Consider the following 27063-nt stretch of genomic DNA (forward strand, 5'->3'; position numbering starts at 1 on the left):
TTAAAAATGCAATTTGGATGCAGAAATTTTGAAATTCACAGAACACATCAAGGACTAACATTTTTGGACCTGAAGCGGTCTCAGGAAAATCTGAGATGAACAGGGTTCTATGTGTATGAAAATGAATCGCTTTAGCAAAGTATAATCAAGTGTGTATATAATGCTTTCCCATAGTACTTTATGCATACTTACAAGTCCTTAAAACAAATTGATTTGATTGTTATGGCGCCTGGTACATTGTAGGAGGTAAAAACACAACTGTAATAATTATGAAATTTTTGCTCACTTGCCTCTTATAGAAGGAAGTGAAAGGTTATTATAGACAATGTCGCAGCTGTTCTGTCTCCACTGCGGTTTAAGCAATGGGAATGGTACACCAGCAAAATGGAGTGGAGGGAAATTAGAACTAACATGGCTAGGATGGGGTGGAGTTTTGGGAAATTAGGAGAGGGAAAAACAGCATAATCCTGTAGATGTTTAAGAATAAAAGGGGTTGGGGCACCTGGGTGGCCCAGTTGGTTAAGCATCCTACTCTTGATTTCAGCTCAGGACATGATCTCTGGAGTCCTGGGATCTAGTCCCATGTCGGGCTCTGCACTCAGAGGGAAGTTTCTCCCCCTCCCGTTGCTCGTGCTCTCTTTCTCTTCCTCAAATAAATATTTTAAAAAGAATAAATGGGGCTGTTCTTAGGCTAAGATTGTCCTGGGGGGGTTTGGAGATTCCTCCTGGTGTCCCAGTCAGCCCCTTAGTTTTGACAGCATACTTGATTCTCTAAGAAATGTCGGAGGACATAAAACAGTCTGTACCTTTCAGAAATTTATAATCTGAGTGCAAGAAATCAAGAAAATGGTCATTTGAATTAGACTGATGAGGAAAGGTTTGGCAGGAGGAATGTGACTTCTGACTGCCTATTAAGAACACATTTGGGATATGCAGAGGGAGAGGAAGCGCAGGTTACGGCAACTCAAAGTCAAAGAACTCTTTAGGGCTCTTTTGAACCTACAGCTTGACGTCAAAATATTGCTTTCATTTAAATTACATATTTTTTGGGGGTGGGCACAGTCTATTCAAAAGAGATATGTAAAAAGGAAGGAGGCATTTCATTTTTATGTCACTCCCTACCAAATAAATTGTAACAAACTAAGGAGAAGAGGCAACCTTATAAGAGAGGTTTCTGGCTTAGTATCTTGCCAGAAAGGCAAATCAATTAACTGTAACTTAAATGTATTCACTTAGCAAATATTTATTGAGCTCAGTAAATGCCAGGCTTGGTTGTCACACAACATAGGAACAAATAAGAAAGATGGTTCCTCACACACAACAAACAGATGCAAGATGCTGTTTATTTTTAGACATAAAATTGACAAGTTTTGATTTTATGAGGAGTACCCATTTCATACGGCCATTTATCTGTGGGGTTTCAAAATAAGAAATTAAAATGACAGGACACTCACAACACCAGGCATTCATTTCACAAACCTTGGGGGAAAAGTGTAAAGATGCATTGCTAATACTTGTCTAAAGAGTACTCATATATATAGATACAGTGGGGCTGGTTTTGTTTTTAATCAGAATATTGATATATATATATTTTTTTAAATTTTTCTTTATTTAGGATAGTCACACAGAGAGAGAGAGAGAGAGGCAGAGACATAGGCAGAGGGAGAAGCAGGCTCCATGCACCGGAAGCCCGATGTGGGATTCGATCCCGGGTCTCCAGGATCGCGCCCTGGGCCAAAGGCAGGCGCCAAACCGCTGCGCCACCCAGGATCCCTTAATCAGAATATTGAGCGCTGAATATAATTCAGCAACATGCCACAAGAAATAAAGCAACTTCTGCGTAAAAAGCATTAAGGCAGTTAGAAAAGTTTGGAGGTGGCTGGATTCCCCACCACCCTGCTCCTTTTGCTTATGGACAGAGCTAAAATAACAAAGCGAGGCTACACAGCCATATATTTGCTTCTGATTTACTTAGTCTTGTACGGGTTGGAGCCATTTCTAGTCTTCAGAGAAGTTAGAGAAGGTATTTATACAAAGGATGAATACATACTTAAATATACACCTATAAAAACACATCAGTAGAATGTAGGTAAGGAATACATATACAAATTCTGGTTAAAAAGAAATTATCAGGTGATGGGGACCTGGATGGCCCAGTCGGCTGAGTGACTGACTCTTATTTTGGCTCAGATCATGTTCTCAGGATAGTGACATGGAGCCCCACGTTGGGCTCTGGGCTCAGCATGGAGTCTACTTGGGTTTCTCTCTTTCTGCCACCCCCTCACATATGCTAAAATAAATAAAATCTTAAAAAGAAAAAATTATTTACTCATGGGGGCTCTGGGCTCAGCATGGAGTCTGCTTGGGTTTCTCTCTTTCTGCCACCCCCTCACATATGCTAAAATAAATAAAATCTTTAAAAAAAATTATTTACTCATGGGAGACACAGAGAAGCAGAGACAGAGGCAGAGGCAGAGGCAGAGGCAGAGGGTTCTCCCGGCTCTCAGCAGGGAGCCCGATGTCAGACTCGATCACAGGACCTGGGATCACACCAAGCTGAAGGCAGATACTCAACCACTGAGCCACCCAGGTGTCTCTCTAAAAGAAGTCTTAAAAAATAATCAAGTGGCGTTTCCATTTTCTGATCTGCGAAACTCATTCCCCAGCTGACATGTTATTACTGATTTCAGGATCTCTAAAGCCCATCCCTTGATTCATCTTGGTTTCCTACTAGAGGGAGTGATACTTGCCTTCTCTAAATCTAGACTTAGAGATGAATCTAGAAGTTATTCTCTATTTTCCTTTATATGATGGTATTAAAATTAGTGCTAACCCTGTTACTTTCCTCAAAGAATTGCTTCAGTAGGGTCTAAGGTGGAATCCACTTAAGGGCTGGGATGGTGTATTAAATTTGAAAGAGCATTTTGCGCATGATGCATGTTTAAATCAGAACTCTAAACCATTTACAACTTTTTCTAGTCATCTTCCTTGCCTTGCAAAAGCTATGTACACACTCCCCCCATAACATTTTTGCTTATCCTTTTGAATTCTTTTCCAGACATTATTTTGTTAATTTTTTAAAGGATTCAAAACAGTGGTCAAAGGCAACTTTATTCTTTTAATTGATTTTCTTCTACTGAAGAAAAAACTTTAGCAGGTCACATCAAGCTTAAACTATTTTGCTATCACTTTTCTGACTTCATTTTTATAATCTTCTCACCCAACCTGTAACTGCTTTCCTAAGATCACAGCCTTTTCATTTCAGATATCTAAAATGTCATTATTTAGTAAATACTTGCCTTAGCACTGACCTTTGTGGTTACTTTGTTGAAAACCTTACTGTAATTTGACACAGCATTAAGTACTTCTGATTACTTATCTACTACATGGGTGATAATATCCCCCTTTCAAGAAAGAAGAGAGTTCAAACACAAAATTTGACAAAATTAGGAAATGGCAACCTCAGTTCTAAGAACAAAGGAAAAAATCTGAATGGGGAGTTGACATTTCTGCCTTGTGTTAGGTAGTGTTCTTTAAAGACCACAGACAGCACGCACAATGTAGGAGGAAACAATACATCTGCAGACACTGGCAGACAGCATTACCCGCCAAATTTGGCCACAGTTTCTTAAGATAAATAACTTTTCAGTGACGCGCAGGGCTGAAATTACATAAACAGCAGAAATTACTAAGACCTAAGCCTACATGTCTTGTGGGTTTCAAGACTTTACGCAATTGATATTCTGACATCTGTAGCACCATTTTGTCCCTAAAATGCTGATGCCAGAAACAAGAGATTAACATCACTTGATGACTTTTGTTCAGATTTTGAGACAAATTAAGTTTAATTCTTTGGAATAATCATTCTTGAGCCACATTTTTATTTAGGTCATTAAGACAACCATAATCATCTCCATATAAGGAAAAGTTTCATTAAAAATGCTACAGAGCTGCAGCCTGTTTCAAAAACCAATACTTGTAGCTTGTTATATTAATAGTTCTAAATGTCTAAGGCTTATTAAATGAAAACACCCTTAACAGTTTTATCTCAAGAGTCTGAGCAATAAGAATTTTAAAAAGCTGACAATGAAAAATAGCTGAATATTCTGGGAACTTCCATAATAATAGGAAATGGCATTAACTAGTTACCTTCTTAATATTTCCCTAAAAATGACTTTTTTAACTAATTAAAAAATTTTAGGGCAATATCTGCCATTAAAAAATGGTGTTTAGAAGGCTGAAAGACTTAAAGAATATGCCTATGGAAGCTTCTTGCTAATTTCTATCTATATAGCACCCAACACTGACTCAACATTCTTTAGTGAGATCGAAATTCCCTGAGAACTAATTTACAACCCTGAATATCTTTTAAAACATGGGCTCCCTTTACCTTTACAGCCAAGTTCTGTTCTAACAGTGATATTAATAAAAAGTTCAAACAACCACCCCGAACACTAAACTTTCTTAGAGAATGTCTCCTGCCCTCTACTTTTGGTAGTTAAATTTTTCTTCCTATTAATTTTCTTAGAATTTGTTAACTTGATTGTGAAATCACACCAAGAAATTTTTTAGTTAAGTAAATACTTCTGATTACTGAGATGGTTACTGCTTTACTATTTGTTGCAATTTTCCTATAAATGAGGTCAATGAGCACCTTTTCTATAAAAGAAATCAATCTCCATCTTTCATATATTAGTTGAGCCAGGTCAATTTTTGTTAATCTACTGCCTAATATTTGCTGGAGAGAGCACTCCTCAAACTCAGAAGGAAAATATTTCCAGTGATCAATACTTTTTCTTAAAAGGGTATTTTTCAAATGAGTAGCTGGACATAAAAAATATAAAATAACTTTATTAAACATACAAATTTAAGAACATTCAAGTTTTTTTTAAGATTATGAGAATACAGAGCATATTTGTGGCAATGGTTTCTGTATATACTATACTTACCAAATAGGGTAGGTGACATACTTACTTGAATGCACAAAATAACAGAATATATGTTCTAGATCCCTAAGCTGTTTCTACACTATACTCTATCCCTACTAAATGGGAAAGTTTTCAGCAGATCCATATCCCGTGACTTATTTCTCACAGAGAGCATTTGAAATACTGTCACTGATATGTATCATTTTGGAATATAGTAATACATAAATCTCTATCTCTGGTCCTCTTCTACTTTGCGCACTTATCTCTCTTTCCAACGCACCCAAGACTCTAGTAGTCAATCTTCCTTGAGCAGGACCAACTTATTTATAACAGGATGCAGAGATCCTGATGACTCAACAGAGGAAAAAATAACCAATAATATTCTCAAGGCTGTATTTATTTTCCCTTTTAGCAGCTACCTAATTACACCTAAGATGGTGAGAAAAAGAAAAGCATTTTGGACTATCAGCCTTCACCTTGGTTCTGCAGCTTCCCTTTAATCAACCAGTGTACGCAGTGAGTTCCCAACTGTAAACACATGCAATATTTAACAAAGTACCCAGAAACTCTGTGGAAAGCACCATATAATTTCCAAGGAGAATGTGTTAGGTGGGGATGGGGAAAGTGGAAAAATCAAGAGAAACCATTAAGAAAAACATGGCAGTTCACACAAAAATGCTTTAACAAAATACTTTGAGGATAAATTAAATTCAATTTTAAGTGATATTACCTCCAACATTTTCTCATTAATTGCTTTTAGTGTTCATAAAAGGTATAATATATGCCTCCAGAAGAGGAAATGATCTCCTTTACCTACAGAATGGTTAGAGCATCAGCACCGGGTTGAGTTTTCTAGAAGTACACATAGCCATAACTTAAAGGAACCAATAAAATAACTCTTTTGACTCATTTAGTCCTGATCACATCTGTTAATTTTAAGACTTACACCTCAGATTCCTATATACTAGGGTAAAACAGTTGCTTTTTCTGCATATGGCAGTGACAAGTAATTAGGGAAGTGAAAGATCTGATTATACTTGGGTAGATTTTTTTTTTTTTGTACTTGGGTAAATCTCACTCAAAGATCATGTAGTTAGCCTAAAGAACTATCCCAGCTGTCTTTAATCTTAATCCATATTTTAGAATCTGCCAAAGAGCAAATACTAAAATTTTAAAATAAATTATTTATCCTGCCCTGGTCTCTAATCAAGAAGTTATAGCTCTTATAAGGAACTCTTTTTCACCTGTCTCATAATACACAACAGCAAACATATGAAGAACAATCATCACAAGCTCATATCTTTAAAAAAAGGATGCAACAAAGCCTCTTCTGCTGTTATTCTTGAAGCTGGATTTAGATCCAGAAGTTTATCAAGAAGGTCATAAGCTTCATCAGGTACCTCATTCCATCCTTCTAAATCGGCAGTATCCATATTCAAACCACGCCCACAGCCGTTACTGTCCCCTTTACACAGTGAATTCCCTGAGGGCAGTGCTTGAGGTGTCTGTATAAGGTGAGAAGCTTTATGGTCAGTCTTCTCTGAAAAACTTGGGTCATGAGAAGCAGGCCCTTGTGTATCACTTGTTAATTGGGGAGTGTTAGAATCAATACCTCTGAGCTTCTCACAGAGTTTTCTCAAGTCTTGTGCTGGGACTTCTTTGCTACACAATATTGATTTGCCTGAAAAAGAAAAAAACACATGTATTTAATATTATTTGAAAATATCAGAAGTCTCTCATGAGAATAATGCAAGTCCAACCATACACTTTGTGGATATATTTACACTATATAGAGACAGAGCACCACATGTTAATATTTAAGTTGTGTTTTGTACTACACAGTTGAAGACCAAATCAAAAGTAGGACGTACTAAGCAGAAAGCAGTGACTTACTAAGCTATGTAAGGGATTCACCTGACTGCCTAATTTCTTCAGCTTTATAGTGTCTTTCTGTAATCTGTAATCAGCTGCAGCTCCCATTCCTTCTCCCCTTTCCATACTTGTACATGCCTCTGGCTATGTGGCTCCTATTTTGCCTAGGATCCCCTGCACCTGGGATACTCTAACTTATATCATCACTCAGCTTAAGAGTTATATCTGTGAAGCCCGACACTCTCACAGAGTTGAACATTCTAAACTTCTATTGTACCTATGAAATTTTTTTACTTTCATTAGCCTGTATTGTAACTGGAGGTCTGTTTCACCTACATTATGAGCTCTTTGAAGATAGGGACTATTTCATTTACATTTGAACCACCAAAGCCCGGACAGTGTCTAGTACACAGTAGGCTCTTAATTAATGTCTGCTGGACTGGACAAAAAAAAGCATTACTCAGCCTCTCATGTCATTGTTCAGATATCACATCCTTACAGATGGTGTCCTTGACCAACCTCTGAAATAAGAGGAGTCCTCTTCTCTTCCTTTCCCCTTTTATCTTAATACCACTCGTCTGACAGATTTGCCTCCCCCACTAGAATTTAAGCTCTGTGAGAACAGACTCAATATTAGTACTTGGGCCACATCAACTCCCAACAAATGTTTCTGAATGACTTAATAAACCAAAGCTCAGTTTTTAAAAATATAAATGTCTCTGAAACAATTTCCTGACAGAATTATTTTCAGACATGGGCAAAAATAAGCATACAAACAGGCAATACTATATTATCTTGGCCTTATTTCCTTTAGACAGAAATGTGGGAGCATCTGAGTGGCTCAGTCAGTTAAACATCTGCCCTCAGCTCAGGTCATAATCTCAGGGTCCTGGGATCGATCCCCATTTGGAGATCCCTGCTCAGTGGGGAGTCTGCTTGAAATTCTTTCCCTCTATCTCTTCCCCTACTCTCTCTCTCTCAAACCTTTAAAAAATATATTTTGTTACAGACTACATGTCAGGCATTTGATTTAGCTCAAGGTTTTTCTTCTGAATGTGACAGAACTCAACAAGTACTTGATGACAATCTACAGCGGGGTCAGCTCTAGGAATTAAGGATAGGGAAGCAGGTTATACACAACAGAAGTAAAAGCACTCCCACTGTTAATCTGAAGCAAGTCATTTCTTTGGGTCTTAAAGAACTGTAACTACTGAAGTTTTGAGTCCTTCTGTATTAAGCCCAAAGTTATAGTAAGATTGGACTGAAACAGCTGCAGAAGTCCTACTAATAAAACTAAGACTAGTATTACCTGCCATTATTATTTTTCTAAGATGAGAACAAGCATTACAATGATAAGTCTTTAAAAGCTCTTGCCTACTATTGTGACATTCACACTGGGATGTTTTCATGTCACATGTTGTGCTTCCATTGTTGATCCTCATTTAAAACTTTGACTACAGAAAGGGGAGATTTAAGCTCTTCAACAAAATGTTTTGGTGTTCGTTCTCTGATAAGTTTTTTTAAAGATTTATTTATTTATTCATGAGAGAGACAGAGGGAGAAGTAGGCTCTATGCAGGGAGTCTGACATGGAACTCGATCCCGGGTCTCCAGGATCACGCCCTGGACTGAAGGCGGCGCTAAACTGCTGAGCCACTGAGGCTGCCCAGTTCTCTGATAAATTTTATGTTCATAAAATTCTCATGTTATCCAGTAGTAGATAAAAAGTTTTCTTATCAGTTGAGAATAAACATGTGGAAGAATACAATTTCCAAAGTCTCAATCTTGCCTTCTACTTATGGTCATTTATTTTTGTATGTATGTACTATTTCACCCTATTACCTCAGATAAAATTTTCTTATAGTAGGTACAAGAAAGCACCTACTTTGGAAACTAGGATTTCCAACATATGCTTACAAGAATAACTCCATCAGCAAAGGTGTTCTCCTCATTTTTCTTCCTTCCTACCCTAAGGAACCTAACTAACACATATTTTATTATCTTCCCTACTATAGTCCTTATTATGCTGCATCATAATTAACAGTTTACTTGTCAGTATAGAGTAAGATCATTTAAGGCAGGCCCAAGAACACCTGATGCTTAATAAATACACAATAAACAAATTAAAACATACTATTAAAAAATAGTTATGTAATGAAGTTAAATTATAACTATAGGGAGTCCCTTATTCTTTTAAGATTATAAAATTGAACTTTAAATATTTAAATAGCACTTTGTGCTTGGTAAAATTAAATGATTATATAGAAGTGATGATAAATTATCTTCTTACACAATGCAATTAATTTTAGAGCATCAGAGAAATTCTGTATCTAACACCAGAGAATTTTATGAACACAGAATATGTTTATTTGTAAAGAGAACTTCTTCATAATTTGATTTACAGAGATAATAAAGGCATTTGTTTTGTTCTAGAATATAAAACTGCTTACCAAAAGTTTTAGCAGCTTGGATAGTTTCCCTGGATCCACGAATTGTCATAATTTGAGCCAAGGCAGTTAAATCATCACTTGCTTTATAAAATGGATATCGCCCACTAAGCAAAGAAAGGAATATGACACCTGCAGACCACATGTCAATTGCTGTAACAGAAAACAAAATTAAAAAAAAAAATCCCAAACCTGTAATTTTATCACCAGTAGTCAATGTTATATCCATAGTTCTCAACCTTTGCTGTGCAAATTATCTTAAGCCTTACAAAAATTCTGATGCCCAGGCCCACTGTCTGAGATTCTGATTTCATTGTTCTGGAATAGAGCTCAGGCATCGTACTCCTTAAGTTCCTCAGAGGATATAGTGTGATACCAGGACTGAGAAACACTGGTCCAACATCTTTAATACAGAATACAATGTCTTCTTCCTTAAGCAACATGTTAGTAACTTTAAAGGATATTTTATCATTAGAAAACCATAAATAGAAATATTTTAGAAGATCAAAAGAAATCCAAAAATAGCTATGTGGGAAAAATCTGGATGCTCCTCAAGAATTACATAACGTGAAAGTGGTTCATTTTAGTGAAAAATATTGAACATTAGAAGCTTTTCTTCAGCCAGGTGCTAACCCTGACTTCTGCTATAGAAACTTTAATCTCTAGAATTCTGGCAGTTAACATTAAGACCAGCCCAGGCTCATGTTAAGAAAATTTCTCTTAGGGACAGCTCTTCTAATTGTTGACCTCCTAGTATCACCAAGTTATTTGCTCTCTATTGCCCTGGCCATTATATCACCTGCCTTTCCAAGCCTTAAGGCTAAGGTTCCCCAAAGTTCCAATCACTTCTTCCCCTGTACACTCTCCCTGACTACATCTTCCTTATGGCTTTAACCATCTTTTCTGTACTGATGACATTCAACTGTATCTCCAGCCCCAACTTCCCTGAGCTTGACTTTTATTCTGTTGAACATCTCTATCTGGGTGTCCCACAAGTATCTCAGACCAATTTACACCCTAATCCACCTTATCTTTCCTTGTAAACCAGTTACTTATTCTCCACCTTAGTCACTGATACCCATTCAAGTCCCCTAAGCTAGAACTCTGATAAACATCCTGGATGTCTTTTCTTTCACCACTCAAAACCCAAATCCTATATCCAATTATCTACCAGGTTCTGCCTTTCCAATCCTTCACCTTTCTTTTTTCTTGTTAATGATGCCCTCATTCAGGCTTTCATCATCTCTCATCTGGACCACTGTAGGCCACCACTCTCCAAAACCTATCCTCTCTGTACACCTACCAAAATGATCCAATTAGAACATAATTATTACCATGTCTCTCCCTTGAATACTTTCCAACACTTAGAGGATACAGTCTAAGCTATTTAACATGTGGGATCTGATCTATTATCAGGTTTCTCACCATTCCTTCACTTCCATCTTACATTCTTGCAACACTAAACTTATTGTTTCCTATATGACTAGACCATTCTGTTTCTTGAGATCCTCTGCTCATGTATCAATGCCAACCATTCACTCCAGTTTACATTCTCTTCTCATAGGTTCCCTCTTCCGTGAAATTCCTTCCATATTCCCGTCAGATAGGAATAGTTAGGTGTCCCTAAAATACCCTGTATAAAGATTTATAACCATCCTCAACAGGTTATTATTATTTGAGACTAAGTAGATACTTTCATTTTTTTGTATCACTAGCAAGTATTGAGTATACACAGTGGATTAATGTATTTCTTTAAAGTCCATAATCCAAGTGAATGACAGGATTCATTTACTCAATGAAATTTTTCCTGGGTTTTGGCTCCATGATAACTTTTGTAGATTGCAAAACTTTTCCTTTTTCAAAACTCCTTAATGCTACTGTACTATTTTCACAATAACAAAAATAATTTTAATCAAACACACAATCATGTGCCTCATAGAAGACTTTTGGGGTGTTGGGCAAACAGATAAAATGCTACAAGTCTTAAGTTAGCAAAGACTACTAAAAACTGTTTTTCTTCCACAAACAAAATTCCTGGAAAAAATCTTCTTGTAAATAGATAAGCAAGATGTAATCTATAGGAAAAAAATTCTTACCAAAAAAAAAAAAAAGGCTACAGTAGGAGTAGAGATTTTCATTAATAGCATGATCTCAAAAATGGGCCTGCTCTACTGCTAGAACGACTTATATAATTTATTAAAAGCACAAAAACCTTAATAGTAAAACAAAGATCATAAAATAAAATATACTTAGGATAACCAATTCTAATTGGGTTCTGTATTTCTAGTGCAACATACCTGTAGTTTGATTGGGGCACTTTGTCAAAACTTCTGGTGCTCTGAATCCTGGTGTACCCGCCCTAGGGGCAACCTGTTGCCGCCTTATAATGATGAAATAAGATTTTCTAGTTACGTTAGAGTTTAATTATTTAAGACTAAAAAGTAACATTTATTGTTTTATTTCACAGTAAATTCTGCCTTGATATCTATATAGTTATTTATAAAGCAAATGATAATCCAGTGTAATGAAAATCTTAGATTTTGTTTCTACTGGTCCCTCCCCTCTACACCCTGCAAATTACCAGGCCTTATTCCAGAAAAATTTTAAGGTAACTTCCAGGTATAAAAATAGGTAGTAGATGATAACCATAACAGAAAAGCATAATACAACAGAATTTAATATAATTCAGAGCTATAAAACTTCATTTCTATTTGGAGTGATATCAGAAAATTTCTGATCTACTTAGTCTCTTACATACTTGAGTTACAGGCTCATGAAAGCTCATGCAACTTTTCAAAGAGAGGGAGGAATTTATGGGGCTCAGAGTAGGAAGTGGGAGTGAGAGACACTATTTGGTTCTGGTTATTCTACATAGGTGGGGATAAGGAAAGAAAACAGAAGATTAAATCAGCAATCAAAAATGTGCAATTCTAAGGTTCCAAAATAACTACCCTTGCCTCCACCAAAATTCTATGCATGTAAGAGCAAATGTGTTTTTCAAAGAGCATATGAATGTCAAATGAACAATACAACAGGTATCATTTTCTCTTCAAGGTACCTCTCCACATCAGTGTCTGTGTTGTTCCTTTCCTTACACTAAATCAACTGCCCACCAAAATCAATGCAATTTCTAATCTTGTCTGGCAGCATGCTGGTGATTTTATAGCACCATCAAAACACATTACCTTGAAAGGCAAATACTGCAAACTTTATCTGTTGCATAACAGTCACAGGTCAGGCTAGCTGGGCAAGAACTGGCAGTTTTCCTCATCACACCACTATTCATAACTTTTGTAGAAATAGCCTTCTTTTTTGTCGCTAACTTTCTAGATAGTACATCCATAGTCTTTGACTGCTTCATAAGCTGTAAAAGAAAAGTTGTATTTTCTATTTTCATGATGTTTAATATGATGTCTTCAAATGCTAGTATGGCAAACATAAAATTGCCGAATGTGCTGTTGGATTTTAAGTGAAGAGGTGTGTATTAAAGTAATTAAGATCTTTTTAGGTTTCTCTGTTGAATAAACATATTAAAATTCGCTAAATAGTCCTCAGTTGGTAAAGACTTGACTTACACTGTATTAAAACTTCTCCTGATATGTTACAAAAGTATAACATAGTTACGTTCTAGTGTCTAACTCCATTTCAGAACTGTAAACTGCACAATTACATTGGCTAAAATCAGAGTTTTGTTGCTCACGCTATCTAGCTGTTATAGGATATAAGTCAATTTAAAACCAATTAACATTGATTACAATTTCGTAAACGTTACAAACATCTTTACATTATCAACTGTGTGTCAGAAATGTGTTAATTATTAGGAGCTCGCATTCCAGCCAATGAGAGAAAAGACTTTAATATTCTAAATGATCCTTTAGAAAAGAGCAACAATAGTTAGCTAACCAAAAATGATGAAAAATTCCACCAGAAAAGTTCAGGAAAAAACTGGAGAAAATAAAAGTGTTGATAAGATGTTCAAAGCACTAATACCTTCTGCCACAGCAAAACTCTACTTTTAGAAACTTAGTGATAATAAATGCTCAACTACCAATCCCTAAATTCTCTTCAGTGTACGACTGACTGATGATCGCACTATTAAGCTACATTACTTACTTTCACTGCAGGGCTCTCATGTGAAATGGAGCTGTGTATATTGAAATTTCTTTCTCCAAAAACAGAGCGCTGGACAGAAAGGCCTACAGATCCCTCCTACAATACCAACAAAAAACAAGGAAAATAAGGATTATATCTGTAACACTTTCTGCCAGCTGTACTCTGCCAGTTTTGAAAGAGTTAAGTGACATGAAACAAAAACAGCTGCATCCAAGTCATTCTCAGGCACCAAAACACTTCTGTGAAAGGAGAAAATAGTCTAGACAGAACTCTTAACACCCATACAATGTTATCAGAATCCACAAATATATATAACTAAAAAATTTAAAAACCACCTGCATGGATGTTACAATTTTGCTGTGCAGCTAAAATGGAGATAGACACTTCAGAATTTTTCTCCTATAACTAATGTTTTCTTTTAAAAAGGACGAACGACTGTTTTGAACTTTATAACATGCAGGGAGAATTTGTTATTTTCCATATTTGTCACATTATGTAATGACAGAGACGTTATAAATCTACCAAGTAATTTGTTTTGAAATGGTAAAATGATCCATTATAAATCTTAGTGGAATCTAATCAATTTAATATGCAGCAAATATAAAAAAATTTTTTTAATTACAAGCATCATCCTGGTATTATATCTCCCTCTGTTGGATGAAGCAGTACATTTCTAAGACCATATTAGTATTTAAGAAATAAAAGAGGTAGAACCTTTCCATCTTTTCCTTGTTTAATCTGAGTTTGTGCATTTGTGTAGGGCCTTTTAACAGAAGTTTTCATGGTGGGCTGCTGATCCAACTCCTTAGGTGCTGCTGGGCCACTCAATGAAATCTTGTTTCCTGTGATTACATGGGGTTTATTTTGTGAGCAGCTTTCCTGCTGAGCTTCAGACTGGACAAATTTGAGAAGCTCTATTTTCGTATCATGGGTTCCTTGGGCCAAACCAAAGTCTACCAGTGCGTACCTAAGACAACAAAAAGTAAGCATCTTTACTTCTTTGTAACCACTAAAGCTTAGTAACATTGTAATATGCTCAAGTCATATTCATACAAAAAGTGTAATTCTTTAGGGGATCATTAAGAATGTATAACATTCTTGAAAAAAGATTAAAAAATGAATTTATAAAGAAGGTGATGATTTAACAGCTAACTAGGCTTGAAAAGTAAGGAATGATATATCCCATACACACACAAAAATCTTTCTCTCCTTTCTCCAATGCCCTGTGCTGACAAGGCAGACAAGGATTGCGGGATAGAAGCCCAATCCTTTGTTCTGTAACAATGGCAGAGATGGCATCACAGTAGATCATTTTTAATTAAATACACTTGAAAGAAAAATAAATTAGATTTATTTAAAGAAAACTAAAGGGAAAAGTCAGAAGTATAAATTTCAAGAAGTTATAGTTCTGTACTTCCTACCATAGTATGATCCACTGTATACTGAATAGTATTTAAGTTAGGTATTCAGCTTACAATGCCTCTATCAGCATAAAACACACACACACAACATATAATATACATAAAACACAACTTTAGTGTTGAAACAGGAAATTGGCTACCATGACACCCAGAAATAAGACAAATATGAAGGTCGAAAAGGCCTAGACCTTTTCTAAGTTGTTTTTGTTGTTTGTTTTTTAAGATTTTATTTATTTGACCAAGGAGGGGAGAGAGAGAGCATATGTGTGTGTGTGCATGCGCGCGCGCACGCGTGCACAGGTAGGCAGAGAGCCAGGGAGAGGGACAAACAGGCTCCCTGCTGAGCAGAAATCCTGATATGGGGCTTGATCCCAGGACTCCAGGATCATGACCTGAGCCAAAGGCATACATTTAATGGACTGAGCTATCCAGGTATCCCCCCTTTCTAAAAGTTTCTTTTAGCTAAGTGCTATTTTCACTGAACTATGGTATATCTAATGATGTACACTGCTTTACTAATACAATTTTATCTTTTATTCAATGTATTTCCATTCCCCAATCACAATGAAAATTTGAACAAAAAAAAAAAATCTGTCATGGCTGCCGCAGTATGTTCTGTATCTTCGAGATGAACCCCATAGCACAAATTCATTCAAGTTATAATTATTTTCTGGTAACTTTTCATACTTACTTTTTCAGGCGCCTATTAAATAAAAAATTGCTGGGTTTAACATCACGGTGAACAATACCAAACTGATGAATGCGTTTCAAAGCTTTGAACAGATTAAACATATATTCCCGTACTTCTTGAAAGGAAAGAGAATTCAAAATGTCCTAAAATAAAGTTATGAATAAGGTCATAAAATTGTTTTCAATTAAATATTTAGCCAATAAGAATTAAGGAAGTATTAAAACCTACCAAAAAAGACTCATGCTCCAGATATGGCATAGCAATAACCACATGATCATTTTTCCTAAAGCAGTATTTAACTCCCATGACATTATCTTGCCCCCTAGTGGAAAAATGCATAATGAACTTTAGAGAAAAGGTCAAACGAAACTTTATGCTCAGTTTCTTTAAAAATGAAATTTTAGCAATGCATAAATAATGCTAGAAAACTACTTAAAACCACCAATTTGTGGAATAGTATACATGTTTATAAGTGACTTGTACAAGATAGTTTTTTTAAAAAGCACCAGTTATGAGGTTACTATAATTCAAACATCAGAGAATTAAGAGTTTTAATTGGGGAAGTGGCAGAATGAGGACAACATAAATAACAAGAATGAATTAATAAGCTTTAGTAGCCAATAAAATAGTATTAGTAATAAGTAAGTTGATTAAAAAAATATAGCTAACATTTATTGAGCATTCACTATATGTCAAACTTTGATCTAAGCAAGCATTTTACATTTATTAACTAATTCACTTAATCCTCACAACAGCTCTATTGGGACAATGCTATTATTATTTCCTCCCCCTGTGTATAAAATGGAAATTGAGACACAGAGAGGCTTAGGAACATTCCCAAGGATACTAAACTAGTAAGTCATGGAGGCAGGACTTGAATTAGATCTATGCTTTTAACCGCTCTGCTATACTGAATCATAAAAGATAGGAAAAATAGGGTAAAGTTGAATTCCATGGTTTTGAGTCCAAGTAGTAAAACATGGATACCAACAAAATATGTGGAAAAAAAGCATTGAAAACCAAGACATCATTCTAATAAAAATTTCTAGATAAAGAATACATCTTATGTGAGAAGTGAGAGGTCAGTGACAATACCTGCAGAAAAGTGATACCTAAAGGCTGTGAAAGATTTGAGAAAAAGAGAAAATTTGAGTCTTGGAAAAGTCTCGAGTTGGAGGGCAAAATATGGAAGAAGGAGCAGAAAGCCCAGAAAGAGATGCCACCTAGGTGAGGAATTTTAAACAAAGTAGTAAATAGTACGGAGGTCATGAGAATAAGGACTGAGGGAAGGCTTTTAATTTGGCAAAGAGGAATTAACTGGTAATTTTTCAGAGAGCAATTTAAGTGGAAAGGAAGAGGCCAAATAGGACTTAAGGAGGGAAAACAGGATACAATAGAAGCAGAACATACAATTTGCCTGAAATATCTGGCAAAGAAAAGAAGAAAAACCAGTGTGGGAGCTAGAAAGGAAGCAAGACCAGATAAAGACTTTTTTTAGCATGTATTTTTTTTGAAGTACATGGAAAGGAAAAGTGGTAGAGAAAAATATTTATGGAAAAAGAAACAATTTTATTCAGGTGACTAACTAGAATGTATGTAATTATGTCTTAGGCCAACTCATCCTCCTGTCTTCTCTAATATACAGAAGGGTGAAACAAAGAAATAGGCTTGTTCATTCATCCAATAAATATTTAGTATTTAATAAATAATAAATACAATTATTTGGTAGACACCATGTTAGATACTAGGAATGGGAAGGTGAATTAAAATTAATGTGGTATCTGCCCTCATGGAGTTTACTATCTAATGGACAATAACATATAAGGTAACATGACAGGTTATAAGGGTTTTGAAAGAGATCAAAAGGTGCTGTGACACTAACAAGTGAATCTAATTTAATTCAGAAGACACCTTTGTTTTTTGTTTTTAAGTGGGCTCCACTCTCAGAGGAACTCAGGACCCCGAGATCAAGATCCATGCTGAAATCAAGAGTCAGATGCTTAACTGATTGAACCACCTGGGTGCCCCTCAGAAGACATCTTTGAAGTCGTGCCACTCCTGGTCAGATCAGAAAGAATAGGGGTCAGCAGGCAAAGATTGGGAGAGGTCTTACTGGTGAACAGTATGGGTAGTGAAACTGAGATGAGAAAGTGTGAGACAAATTTGAAGATACTAACACAGGGAGGTGGGAAGAATGGCACAGGATAAGGTTGGATTTTTTTTTCCCAAAGGACACTGGGAAACCATTAAAGGATTTTAAGTGATGGAACTAATAGTATACTATTTATATTATATACATACAAATTTTTATATTTTAAAGATCACTCTGGCTGTTTTGTGACCATGGGATTCAGGGGGAAAGAAAAGAAGGCTATTTTAGTAATCCAGGCTTGGTCTGAGGTGTGGTTGAGAAGACAGAAAAGCATGGATAGGTTTTTAGACAATATTTTGGATCCAAAATGGCCAAGATTTAATAATAGATGCTGAGATGAGCAGACAAAAACAGGCTGTTGCAATAGGGGTTTTTTGGGCGAAGGAGTATTAAAATTAGTTTACAGAATATTAGGCTTGAAATATTTATTAGGTACTCAAATAGATGTCAAATCAGCAGGTGGGTGTATACAAATCTATAGGTAAGAGGTCTGAGGCAAGATATATACTTACAGGAATCATTACCATACATTTAAAGCCACAAGGAAATACAGAGAAGAGTTCAGAGCAAAAAAGCCCAAGATCAGGCACCAAGAAACTCCAACATTTAGATATCAGGTAGATGAGGAAGAACTGGCAAAAGGATATTAAAAGTGAAAGGCCAAATAAAGCACAGAGAAAACAAGGCATGTGTGGCAGTACAGAAGTCAAAAGACGAAAGACAATGGTTCAAATCAAAACACTGCCTAGGGTTCATGTGAAGAGAAAAGACAAACCTGGCAAAATGGAAGTCCTGGTTAACGCTATCTAAAGTAGTTTCAGTTTAGCATAGAGAACAGCAGATACTGTGATAGTGAAGGTAGGGTGTGGAAGTGAAAACAGTGTATGTAGATCATTTTTGGGAAGTCTGGCTGGGAAAGGCAGCAAAGACAACGGAGCAGCTGGAAGAGGGATGACAGTAGAGGGAGAATGACCTAGAAGAGTGAGATCAATGTGGAAGACATACCAGATGTTTCTGTTGTTCAAAATAAAGTAAGAGATGAGGCTGTCAATGGCTGGGGAGATGTGAAATATGAATTCACTACATTTTAAAAAATATCTAGACCATGGTTTATGATCTGGCAGGAAAATTAGAAAAAGTGGTAAGAGAACAGGAAGTCGAGCTTAGCCCCAAGGGTAATCCACCCTAAAATTATAAATTTAATTAACCATTCCAACGTTACAGGAAAAGTGCTACCAAATTGCAAACACCTGACTGAAAAATGTCTAATTCATGGATATTCTCATCATCTGTTAGATACTTAAAAATTATATATAGCCGGTTCAATTAAAATATCTTTATATTACCTACCCAGCCACTGTTAGACACTGAAGTTCAGCTGCAATTCTTATAGGATGACTTGTTGGAATTAAGTGTTTTAGAGCAATTTTCTCTTCAGGTCCTACTCGTAACTGTGCTGTGGCCAAATAAACAGAGCTAAAAGTGCCTGTAAAACAATTTATTAGATTTTTCAGTATTTGGTTTCTTTAAATGCTAATGAAATGATGCTAAAACAGATCCTAAAAACTGTTTGGAACCCATAAAGTTATCCTAATCTATCATTAATATATTTAATTATATTAAACAAAGAGTAACAACATTTATAAATATATCTAACTTTCAATTTTTAATAAATTCTTACTGTTCTCAGTTCTTTATAGGATATGTTTTTTTTTTTTTAATTTTTATTTATTTATTTATTTATGATAGTCACACAGAGAGAGAGAGAGAATGGCAGAGACACAGGCAGAGGGAGAAGCAGGCTCCATGCACCAGGAGCCCGACGTGGGATTCGATCCCGGGTCTCCAGGATCGCGCCCTGAGCCAAAGGCAGGCGCCCAACCGCTGCGCCACCCAGGGATCCCTATAGGGTATGTTAATTTACCAAAGCTCTAGAGTAAATCTGTTTGCCTGAGATAGCACAAAATATTTCCATGGTCATGGGCAGCCCGGGTGGCTCAGCGGTTTAGTGCCGCCTTCAGCCCAGGGTGTGATCCTGGAGACCCAGGATCGAGTCCATGTCAGGCTGCCTGCATGGAGCCTGCTTCTCCTTCTGCCCCGCCCCTCTCTCTCTGTGTCTCTCATGACTAAGTAAATAAAATCTTAAAAAAAAATTTCCGTGGTCATAATCCATTCTAGTATTTTTCTATAATACTGTCATTTGAAATGACTTTAACATTTGGATATAGGTCTATTAGAAGCAGAAATATTTATAGGATTTGGGGGAAAAGACAAAAACACCTATGCTTTTATTTTTTATTTTTTATTTTTTTTATTTTAAAGTATTTTATTGGAATCCTTTAAAAAAAAAACAAGTATTCATATTAAATAAGTCTAATTGGTCTAAAAGTATTTAAGCATCTCAAAATTTCTGGGCAGTTTCTTTCCTCCAGTAAGTTGACAGCTGCTCGCATAGATTAATGCAGGGAAATTAGATGGAAGTTCCTAGGATCTGCCAAACACCAACCAGTATGCTTTTAAATTTAGCATTAAACAAAACAGAAAGGAGTTGGTGGCCAGTTAAATTGGAGAAATACGGAGTTAAAACAAATTGATAAATTTTTTTTTTTTAATTTTTTTAATTTTATTTATTCATAGAGAGAGAGAGAGGCAGAGACACAGGCACCATACAGAGAGCCTGACGTGGGACTCGATCCTGGGTCTCCAGGATCATGCCCTGGGCTGCAGGCGGCACTAAACTGCTGCGCCACTGGGGCTGCCCGATAAATTTCTTTACTACAAAAATTTCCTACAAAAATTTCCAGAGCTTTAATGTGTTTAAGTACATCACGAGGGCAGCCTGGGTAGCTCAGCGGTTTAATGCCACCTTTGGCCCAGGGCATGACCCTGGAGACCTGGGATCGAGTCCCATGTCGGGGTCCCTGCATGAAGCCTGCTTCTCCCTCTGCCTGTGTCTCTGCCTCTCTGTTTCTCATGAATAAATAAATAAAATCTTTAAAAAAAAAACAACAAAAAAGTACATCATGAATAACCAAAAGGGAGCTATATGTAAGTACTATATTTTCTAAACTTAGACCATCCTCCTGTCTTCCCCCACTCCAGGAATAACTATCAATGTTAGGACAAATGGATTCCAGAACAGAATTTTTGAACACTAAGTTAGTGTTCAAAAAAGGTAAGGAGAAGATGTAAAGAACTACTTCTTGCATCCCAAATCATCTCATCTTCTAATTCTTCTGCTCCCAATGACCTAGGCTTTTCTTATCTGATACTTTTCATTGTGAAAAGCAATGAAGTAATTGGAAGGTTTTTTGGTTTTTAATTAGGCATTTCCCAACATAGCCATCAAAAACTTCTATTATCTTTTACCTTCTTATTGACTTCATAAATTCACCCTTCATTCAGCCAACAAGACTGCCAGTCTCTTAATGACATTTATTTTAATACTGACCATCTTTTTTTCTTTTTTTTTTTTAACTTACTTATTGGCGAGGGTAGAGGGTAGGGGGAAGATAATCTCAAGCAGACTCCCCACAGACCCAGGGGCCCAGTGCAGAGCTCAATCCCATGACCCTGAGATCATGACCTAAGCCAAAACCAAGAGGCAAACGTTTAACCAACTGACCCACCTAGGTGCCCCAATACTCTCTTATAAATATTGTACCACTTTATTTTCATCATTTTGCCACCTTAAGTTTCATAAATGTTTCAGCATACAGTTCTATCTGACTAATGGAGAAAGGAAAAGGTGTTTTCCCTTGATCAAACTCTCCCATATGCATTTAGAAATTTTCATTTTTAATAATTATCATTAATGATATATTAGTATACCAATACTTTTAATAGTATAACAGCATAAAGATGAAAACAGGACTGTTCATTTTACTGTAAATACTTATTCTTTCATTCTTTCCAGGGAAAAAGAAAACCTGATATCATAATTAGTAATATGACCATGTTCTTAATATTTTTAAAAGGATATACTTTTCAATAGGAAATAGTAATGAAAATCAAGATTATACAAAGGAAAAGAAACTTATAAATAAAGTAGATCTCTAAGTTACCTTCTCCAATTTTGTCCTTAATCTTAAACAGATTACCAAGCTGTGGTACAGCTTCATAAAGCTTCTCGATATCTTTTTTAACACCTATCAAGGAAGAATTTATAGTTATAATTAATGAGTGTATTTTATACTTTAAAATAAACTCAATGAAATAAATTCTAAAACAAGAGTAAATTACGAATTAAAACATAGCTATAATCTTAAAATCATGGTAAAAATATTTGGTTTTTTTTAAGCTTTTTTTTCTTTATTTATTTATGATAGTCACACACAGAGAGAGAGGCAGAGACACAGGCAGAGGGAGAAGCAGGCTCCATGCACCAGGAGCCCGACGTGGGACTCGATCCCAGGTCTCCAAGATCGCGCCCTGGGCCAAAGGCAGGCGCCAAAACCACTGCGCCCCCCAGGGATCCCGGTAAAAATATTTAAAACCCTGTTAGATTGCTATAACACACATACCTTCTTGAACAAACAGGTAAAACTGGTAAGTCCTAGAATAACACACATCGAATTTTTATTACTCTGGAATTACATACTAACAGATACACTGCCGTTGTATAGAATACAACACAATAAAGAAGCTAAATTTAAAAAATAACTAAACAATTTGTCCTGCGATCACTAGATGGCATGACAAGGACACAATGCTAATCTTTTTGAAAATATTTCTCTCTCCCAAAGACACAAAATCTTAAAAGCTTGGGAAAGTTTTATATATTGAATAGTCATGGTATACCTTCAGAGAGAAAAGTCTACCAAACTCTCAGGAATGTTAGAAATATTTTTAAAGAATTGTCCCAGTTATCAATAGTATCCTCTATCCTTGAGAGCAAATGATAAATTTCTTTTAAATAAATATAAGCTCTCCACAAAAATATACATGTTTAAAAATAAGGAGAGGCAGTAAAACCAGGTGTGATAAACTACTGGATATAAAAAGAAAGCTACATATTTAAAAGCCATCAGATTTTATTACAACATCTAAACCAATCATCAGCTACTTTTTAAGTTATAATAATCTGAATAGTATATTTAATGGTTTAAGACGCTATCAAATCGCTTTCACCTGTATTATCTTTTCAGATCTTCACAACAGCACTGAGGTAATGGCAGAACAGAAATTATCCTGATTTTCAGATAAGAAAACCCTATTCAGGGAAGTGAAATCATTTGTCCATTTAATAAACACTGTATTTTAAAAATGCTCAGTGATGGGTAAGTTAAAAAAAAAAAAAAACAAATTTGGTGCAGCCCTGTTCTCTTAGAGCTTAGTCTAATTGAAAAAAAACAGATTAACCTCACTCTGAATACAAAACAGTAATTGTAGTAATACAGGCAATGCACATATTACTAGATAGCAGGAGGGGGAGGGGAACAAACACATCTGAAGGTACCAGGAAGCTTCAGGTAACAGTTAAGCTGTGTTGTGAAGCACCAAGTAGAAAAAGTGATGAGGTATTTTAGGAATAAAGAACTATGTCTGCAAAGACATACAAAAGGAAAAAGACATGGATTATTTTCTGGGGAGAGGCAGGTGAGGAAGTAATGAAATTCAATGTGGCTGAAGAAGGGAAAGACAGAGAATGCAAGTGAAAGCTATGGAAAACTTTTAAGCAGAAAAATAAGTAGAGGATGAATTTGAAGGGAGGAAATACAACATTAAGACCTGGAAACTAGAGGTGCCTGGGTAGCTCAGTTGGTTAAGTGTCTGCCTTCAGCTCAGGTCATGATCCTGGGGTCCTGGGATCAAGCCCCACCTACATCACTAGGCTCCCTGCTCAGCAGGGAGTCTTGCTTCTACCTCTCCCTCTGATCTTCCCCGCTACTTGCTCTTGTGTGTGTGCTGGCTCTCAAATGAATTAAAAAAAAAAAAAAACTGGAACTAAATAACAGGCCAAGAAGAGCTAGTCCAGTATTCTTTCAATCCATCTAAGCATGGGAAGAACTAACTTTACCATCTACTTCACAGGGGAACTGGAGAAGCTTCATGAGTTTCATTCAATACCAGAGGCAAGAATATAACAGTACTTTGTTATCAGTCTGGGAGATAGGAGGCTTAAATTAAAATCCTGGCTCCAATATTTAACAGGCAGCACACAACTTACTGCTTTGAGCCTTAGTCTCTTCATGTACAGCGAAGGGGCAATAACTATACCCATGCCACTGACATACTGTGAGGATTAAATGAAATAATATACCCAAGAGAAGCTTTTAACACAATGCCTAGCACATAGTAAATATTAAATAAAAGACAGTGGTAATTCTTATTGTTGTAGTTATTGTTATTTCTTCAGCACTTTTGCTTTTATTATTCCCTCTACTTGAAATTTTTTTCCCAAATAGTTTCATGTGGCTGGCTCAATGGTCAGTCTTCTCTGACACCCTAATTAAAATACCATTCCTCTCATTACTCATATTACCCTACTCATTGTCTTTGGAGTGCTTATCCACTATAAAATCATCCTGTTTGTTTGCTCTCTGCCTCCTCCCACCAGAATATAAGCTCCACCAGTACAGTCTCTGTTTATATAATTTACCACCGTACATTCAGCTCCTAGTTAGAACAGTGCCTGCCATGTTTGTTCAATGAATAAATTATTACTATCATTTCGGGCCCTGAGAGAGAGCTGTAGGGAAAAAAACCCCAAAAGTTTAGAAGTTACAAAAGAGTGAAGCCAAAGACAGTAGCAACCACTTACCAGCTACCACACTACTTCACTCTAAAAACCAAAACCAAGGCCTGGGGGAAAAGCCAGCTTTCTAGCAGTCACAGTCACCACAGTCAATTGCAATCTTTCCTAATGAGTGTCAATTCCAACCAGTTTCAAATTCCAGTGTCACAGGGTAAAATATGTTCAATTTTGTATTACACTTCCTTGATTCTGAAACACATTTTAAAAAATCTGAAATTGGGATGCAACCTACAATTATTGTTGGCCAGCATCAAAACTTACAGAACAGGTATTAGTACCTTAAAGAAATCCAAGAAATCACAAAGGAGCATTCACATTTAACCCTTATGAGCAAATGGTTTTAGGGAGACATGGTAAAGGTAGTGAAGGAGAAATCAAACATAGGTTAGCTCCATGTAATTGAGCTCCCATTAAGAATGACTCTAAAAGGGAAGCCCAGGTGGCTCAGCGGTTTAGCGCCGCCTTCAGCCCAGGGCGTGATCCTGGAGACCCGGGATCAAGTCCCACGATGGGATTCCTGCATGGAGCCTGCTTCTCCCTCTGCTTTTCCCTCTGCCTCTCCCTCTCCCTCTGCTTTTCCCTCTGCCTCTCCCTCTCCCTCTGCCTCTCTCTCTCTCTCTCTCTCATGAATAAATAAATAAGTAAATCTTTAAAAAAAAAAAAAAAAGGCTCTAAAAAGATAAACTTCAAAGAAATTCTGCATCACTAATGTATAGAGAACAATATTGTGAGGGGGGGGGGAAATAGGGTATCAAAGAGTCTGAGTACAGGGGATCCCTGGGTGGCTCAGCGGTTTAGCACCTGCCTTCGGCTCAGGGCGTGATCCTGGAGTCCCGGGATCAAGTCCCACGTCAGGCTCCCTGAATGGAGCCTGCTTCTCCCTCTGCCTGTGTCTCTGCCTCCCTCTCTCTCTCTCCGTGTCTCTCATGAATGAATAAATAAATAAAATCTTAAAAAAAAAAAAAAAAGTCTGGAGTACAAAAATTGACTCAGGAGAGAAAGATGTGAAATATTCGTATTCCTTTTTAATTTTAATTCCTTTTAATGTAATTTTTTTTTTTAATTTATGATAGTCACACAGAGAGAGAGAGAGGCAGAGACACAGGCAGAGGGAGAAGCAGGCTCCAAGCACCGGGAGCCCGACGTGGGATTCGGTCCCGGGTCTCCAGGATCGCGCCCTGGACCAAAGGCAGGCACCAAACCGCTGCGCCACCCAGGGATCCCCCTTTTAATGTAATTTAATTAATAATTTAAGAATTATTCAATTAGATCTAAAAGAACTCTTTCAAAAAGTATAAAATAAAAAATTCTAAGTGATAAGAAAGCATTGTGTTATAACTGGTGGCATTTCTTTTTTTAGCATTTTTGCATAGTACATAAAATGGTATATCTAACAATCAATGATATTTGTATATGATGAAATATGTTAAGCCTGTTTGTAGTCTTTTTATTACTAAACATATCAAACTAATAAAGTTTGTGTGCATGTTCTATCGTATGTGTATATATGATCAATACCAAAAGCTTTGTAGTACTATGATAAAGAGTTGTGTGTCTACTATTTTCATGTGACTATTTAAATTTCAGTTAAAATTTTAAAAAAATTAAAAAGTTCCTCAGTCACACTAGCCAGAGGTGACAACAAAGAGACATTTTCATTATCACAAAAAGTACTATTGGAATGTTGATATAGAAGAAGAAAGCCTAGATTCAATGGTTATCACTAAACCACATTAATGTCCAGTTGCAGTTTCTTAACCTGCAAACAAAAGGGTCATATTAAACGAACTTTACTTCCAAGTCTACTGAGTTCCGTATTTTGGAACTTCCTTCTGTAGTAGCATGAGCTGGCAGTCAGTGGTAGAGATGCTAGTTAACTACTAGAAATCACCAGAGAGAGATTTTATGTAATAAAGAACTACTGTAATGCACAAGTCATGTGAATGACTATGTAGCTCGATGTGCTTTCAAATCACTCACTACTAACCTGCTGTGTACTTACCTATCTTTATAAAACCCAAAATATGTTTGTATTAATTTCCAGTCACAACTTTGACATTTTTAAACAACAGTAAAACTTTCTGACAACCAAACTGAAGGCAAAATCCTCAATTCTGAAATGGAGATGAGAGTAAACGGCAGAAGAGAGCATTAATGTTAAACGATGGAAAATACTAATGAAGACAGAGATGAATGAATATATCCTCTGAGGATTAGGGCAAGAGCCTGAAAAGTCTATAAGCCAAAAAATTATTTAAATGCCTATTTTTTAAAAAGATTTTATTTATTTATTCATGACAGACACAGAGAGAGAGAGAGAGCAAGAGAGAGAGAAGGCAGAGACACAGGCAGAGGGAGAAGCAGGCTCCATGCAGGGAGCCTGACATGGGACTCGATCCTGGATCTCCAGGATCACACCCTGGGCTGAAGGCAGGCACTAAACCGCTGAGCCACCGAGGCTGCCCTAAATGCCTATATTTTAAACATAAAGGTCTAGGCTTCTGCTTTGAAATTTTAAGTAAAAATTTTTTTCCTGCTACATAATATACCCAAATGGCCTTAATACAGCAAGAGCCTCCTTATACTCCCTGTTTTCATCATTGCTGGCCTGTGTCATCTATTTGTAACACAGCCAGAGTAATCCTGTGAGAGGTACATCATCGTATCACTATTTTGCTCAACC

At 36.5% G+C, this 27063-nt stretch overlaps 1 protein-coding gene across 1 annotated transcript in view; it reads right to left on the bottom strand.

Annotated features, from left to right (window-relative positions):
- Nucleotides 1–2519: 2519 nt before the first annotated feature.
- The window catches only part of CDC7 (cell division cycle 7), a 28885-nt gene continuing 4341 nt past the window's right edge, over nt 2520–27063 (bottom strand). The window contains exons 3-12 of the mRNA XM_041750844.1: nt 21688–21771; nt 18974–19109; nt 15700–15793; nt 15472–15614; nt 14074–14326; nt 13360–13455; nt 12432–12610; nt 11544–11626; nt 9250–9399; nt 2520–6609 (exon numbers count right to left, since the gene is read on the bottom strand). Of these exons, the coding sequence (XP_041606778.1) occupies nt 6215–6609; nt 9250–9399; nt 11544–11626; nt 12432–12610; nt 13360–13455; nt 14074–14326; nt 15472–15614; nt 15700–15793; nt 18974–19109; nt 21688–21771 (1613 nt within the window). The 3' untranslated portion in view covers nt 2520–6214. The remainder of the gene's footprint in view (nt 6610–9249; nt 9400–11543; nt 11627–12431; nt 12611–13359; nt 13456–14073; nt 14327–15471; nt 15615–15699; nt 15794–18973; nt 19110–21687; nt 21772–27063) is intronic.

This window comes from Vulpes lagopus, chromosome 3 (assembly GCF_018345385.1).
Source record: "Vulpes lagopus strain Blue_001 chromosome 3, ASM1834538v1, whole genome shotgun sequence".
In the NCBI taxonomy this organism is placed as follows: Eukaryota; Metazoa; Chordata; class Mammalia; order Carnivora; family Canidae; genus Vulpes; species Vulpes lagopus.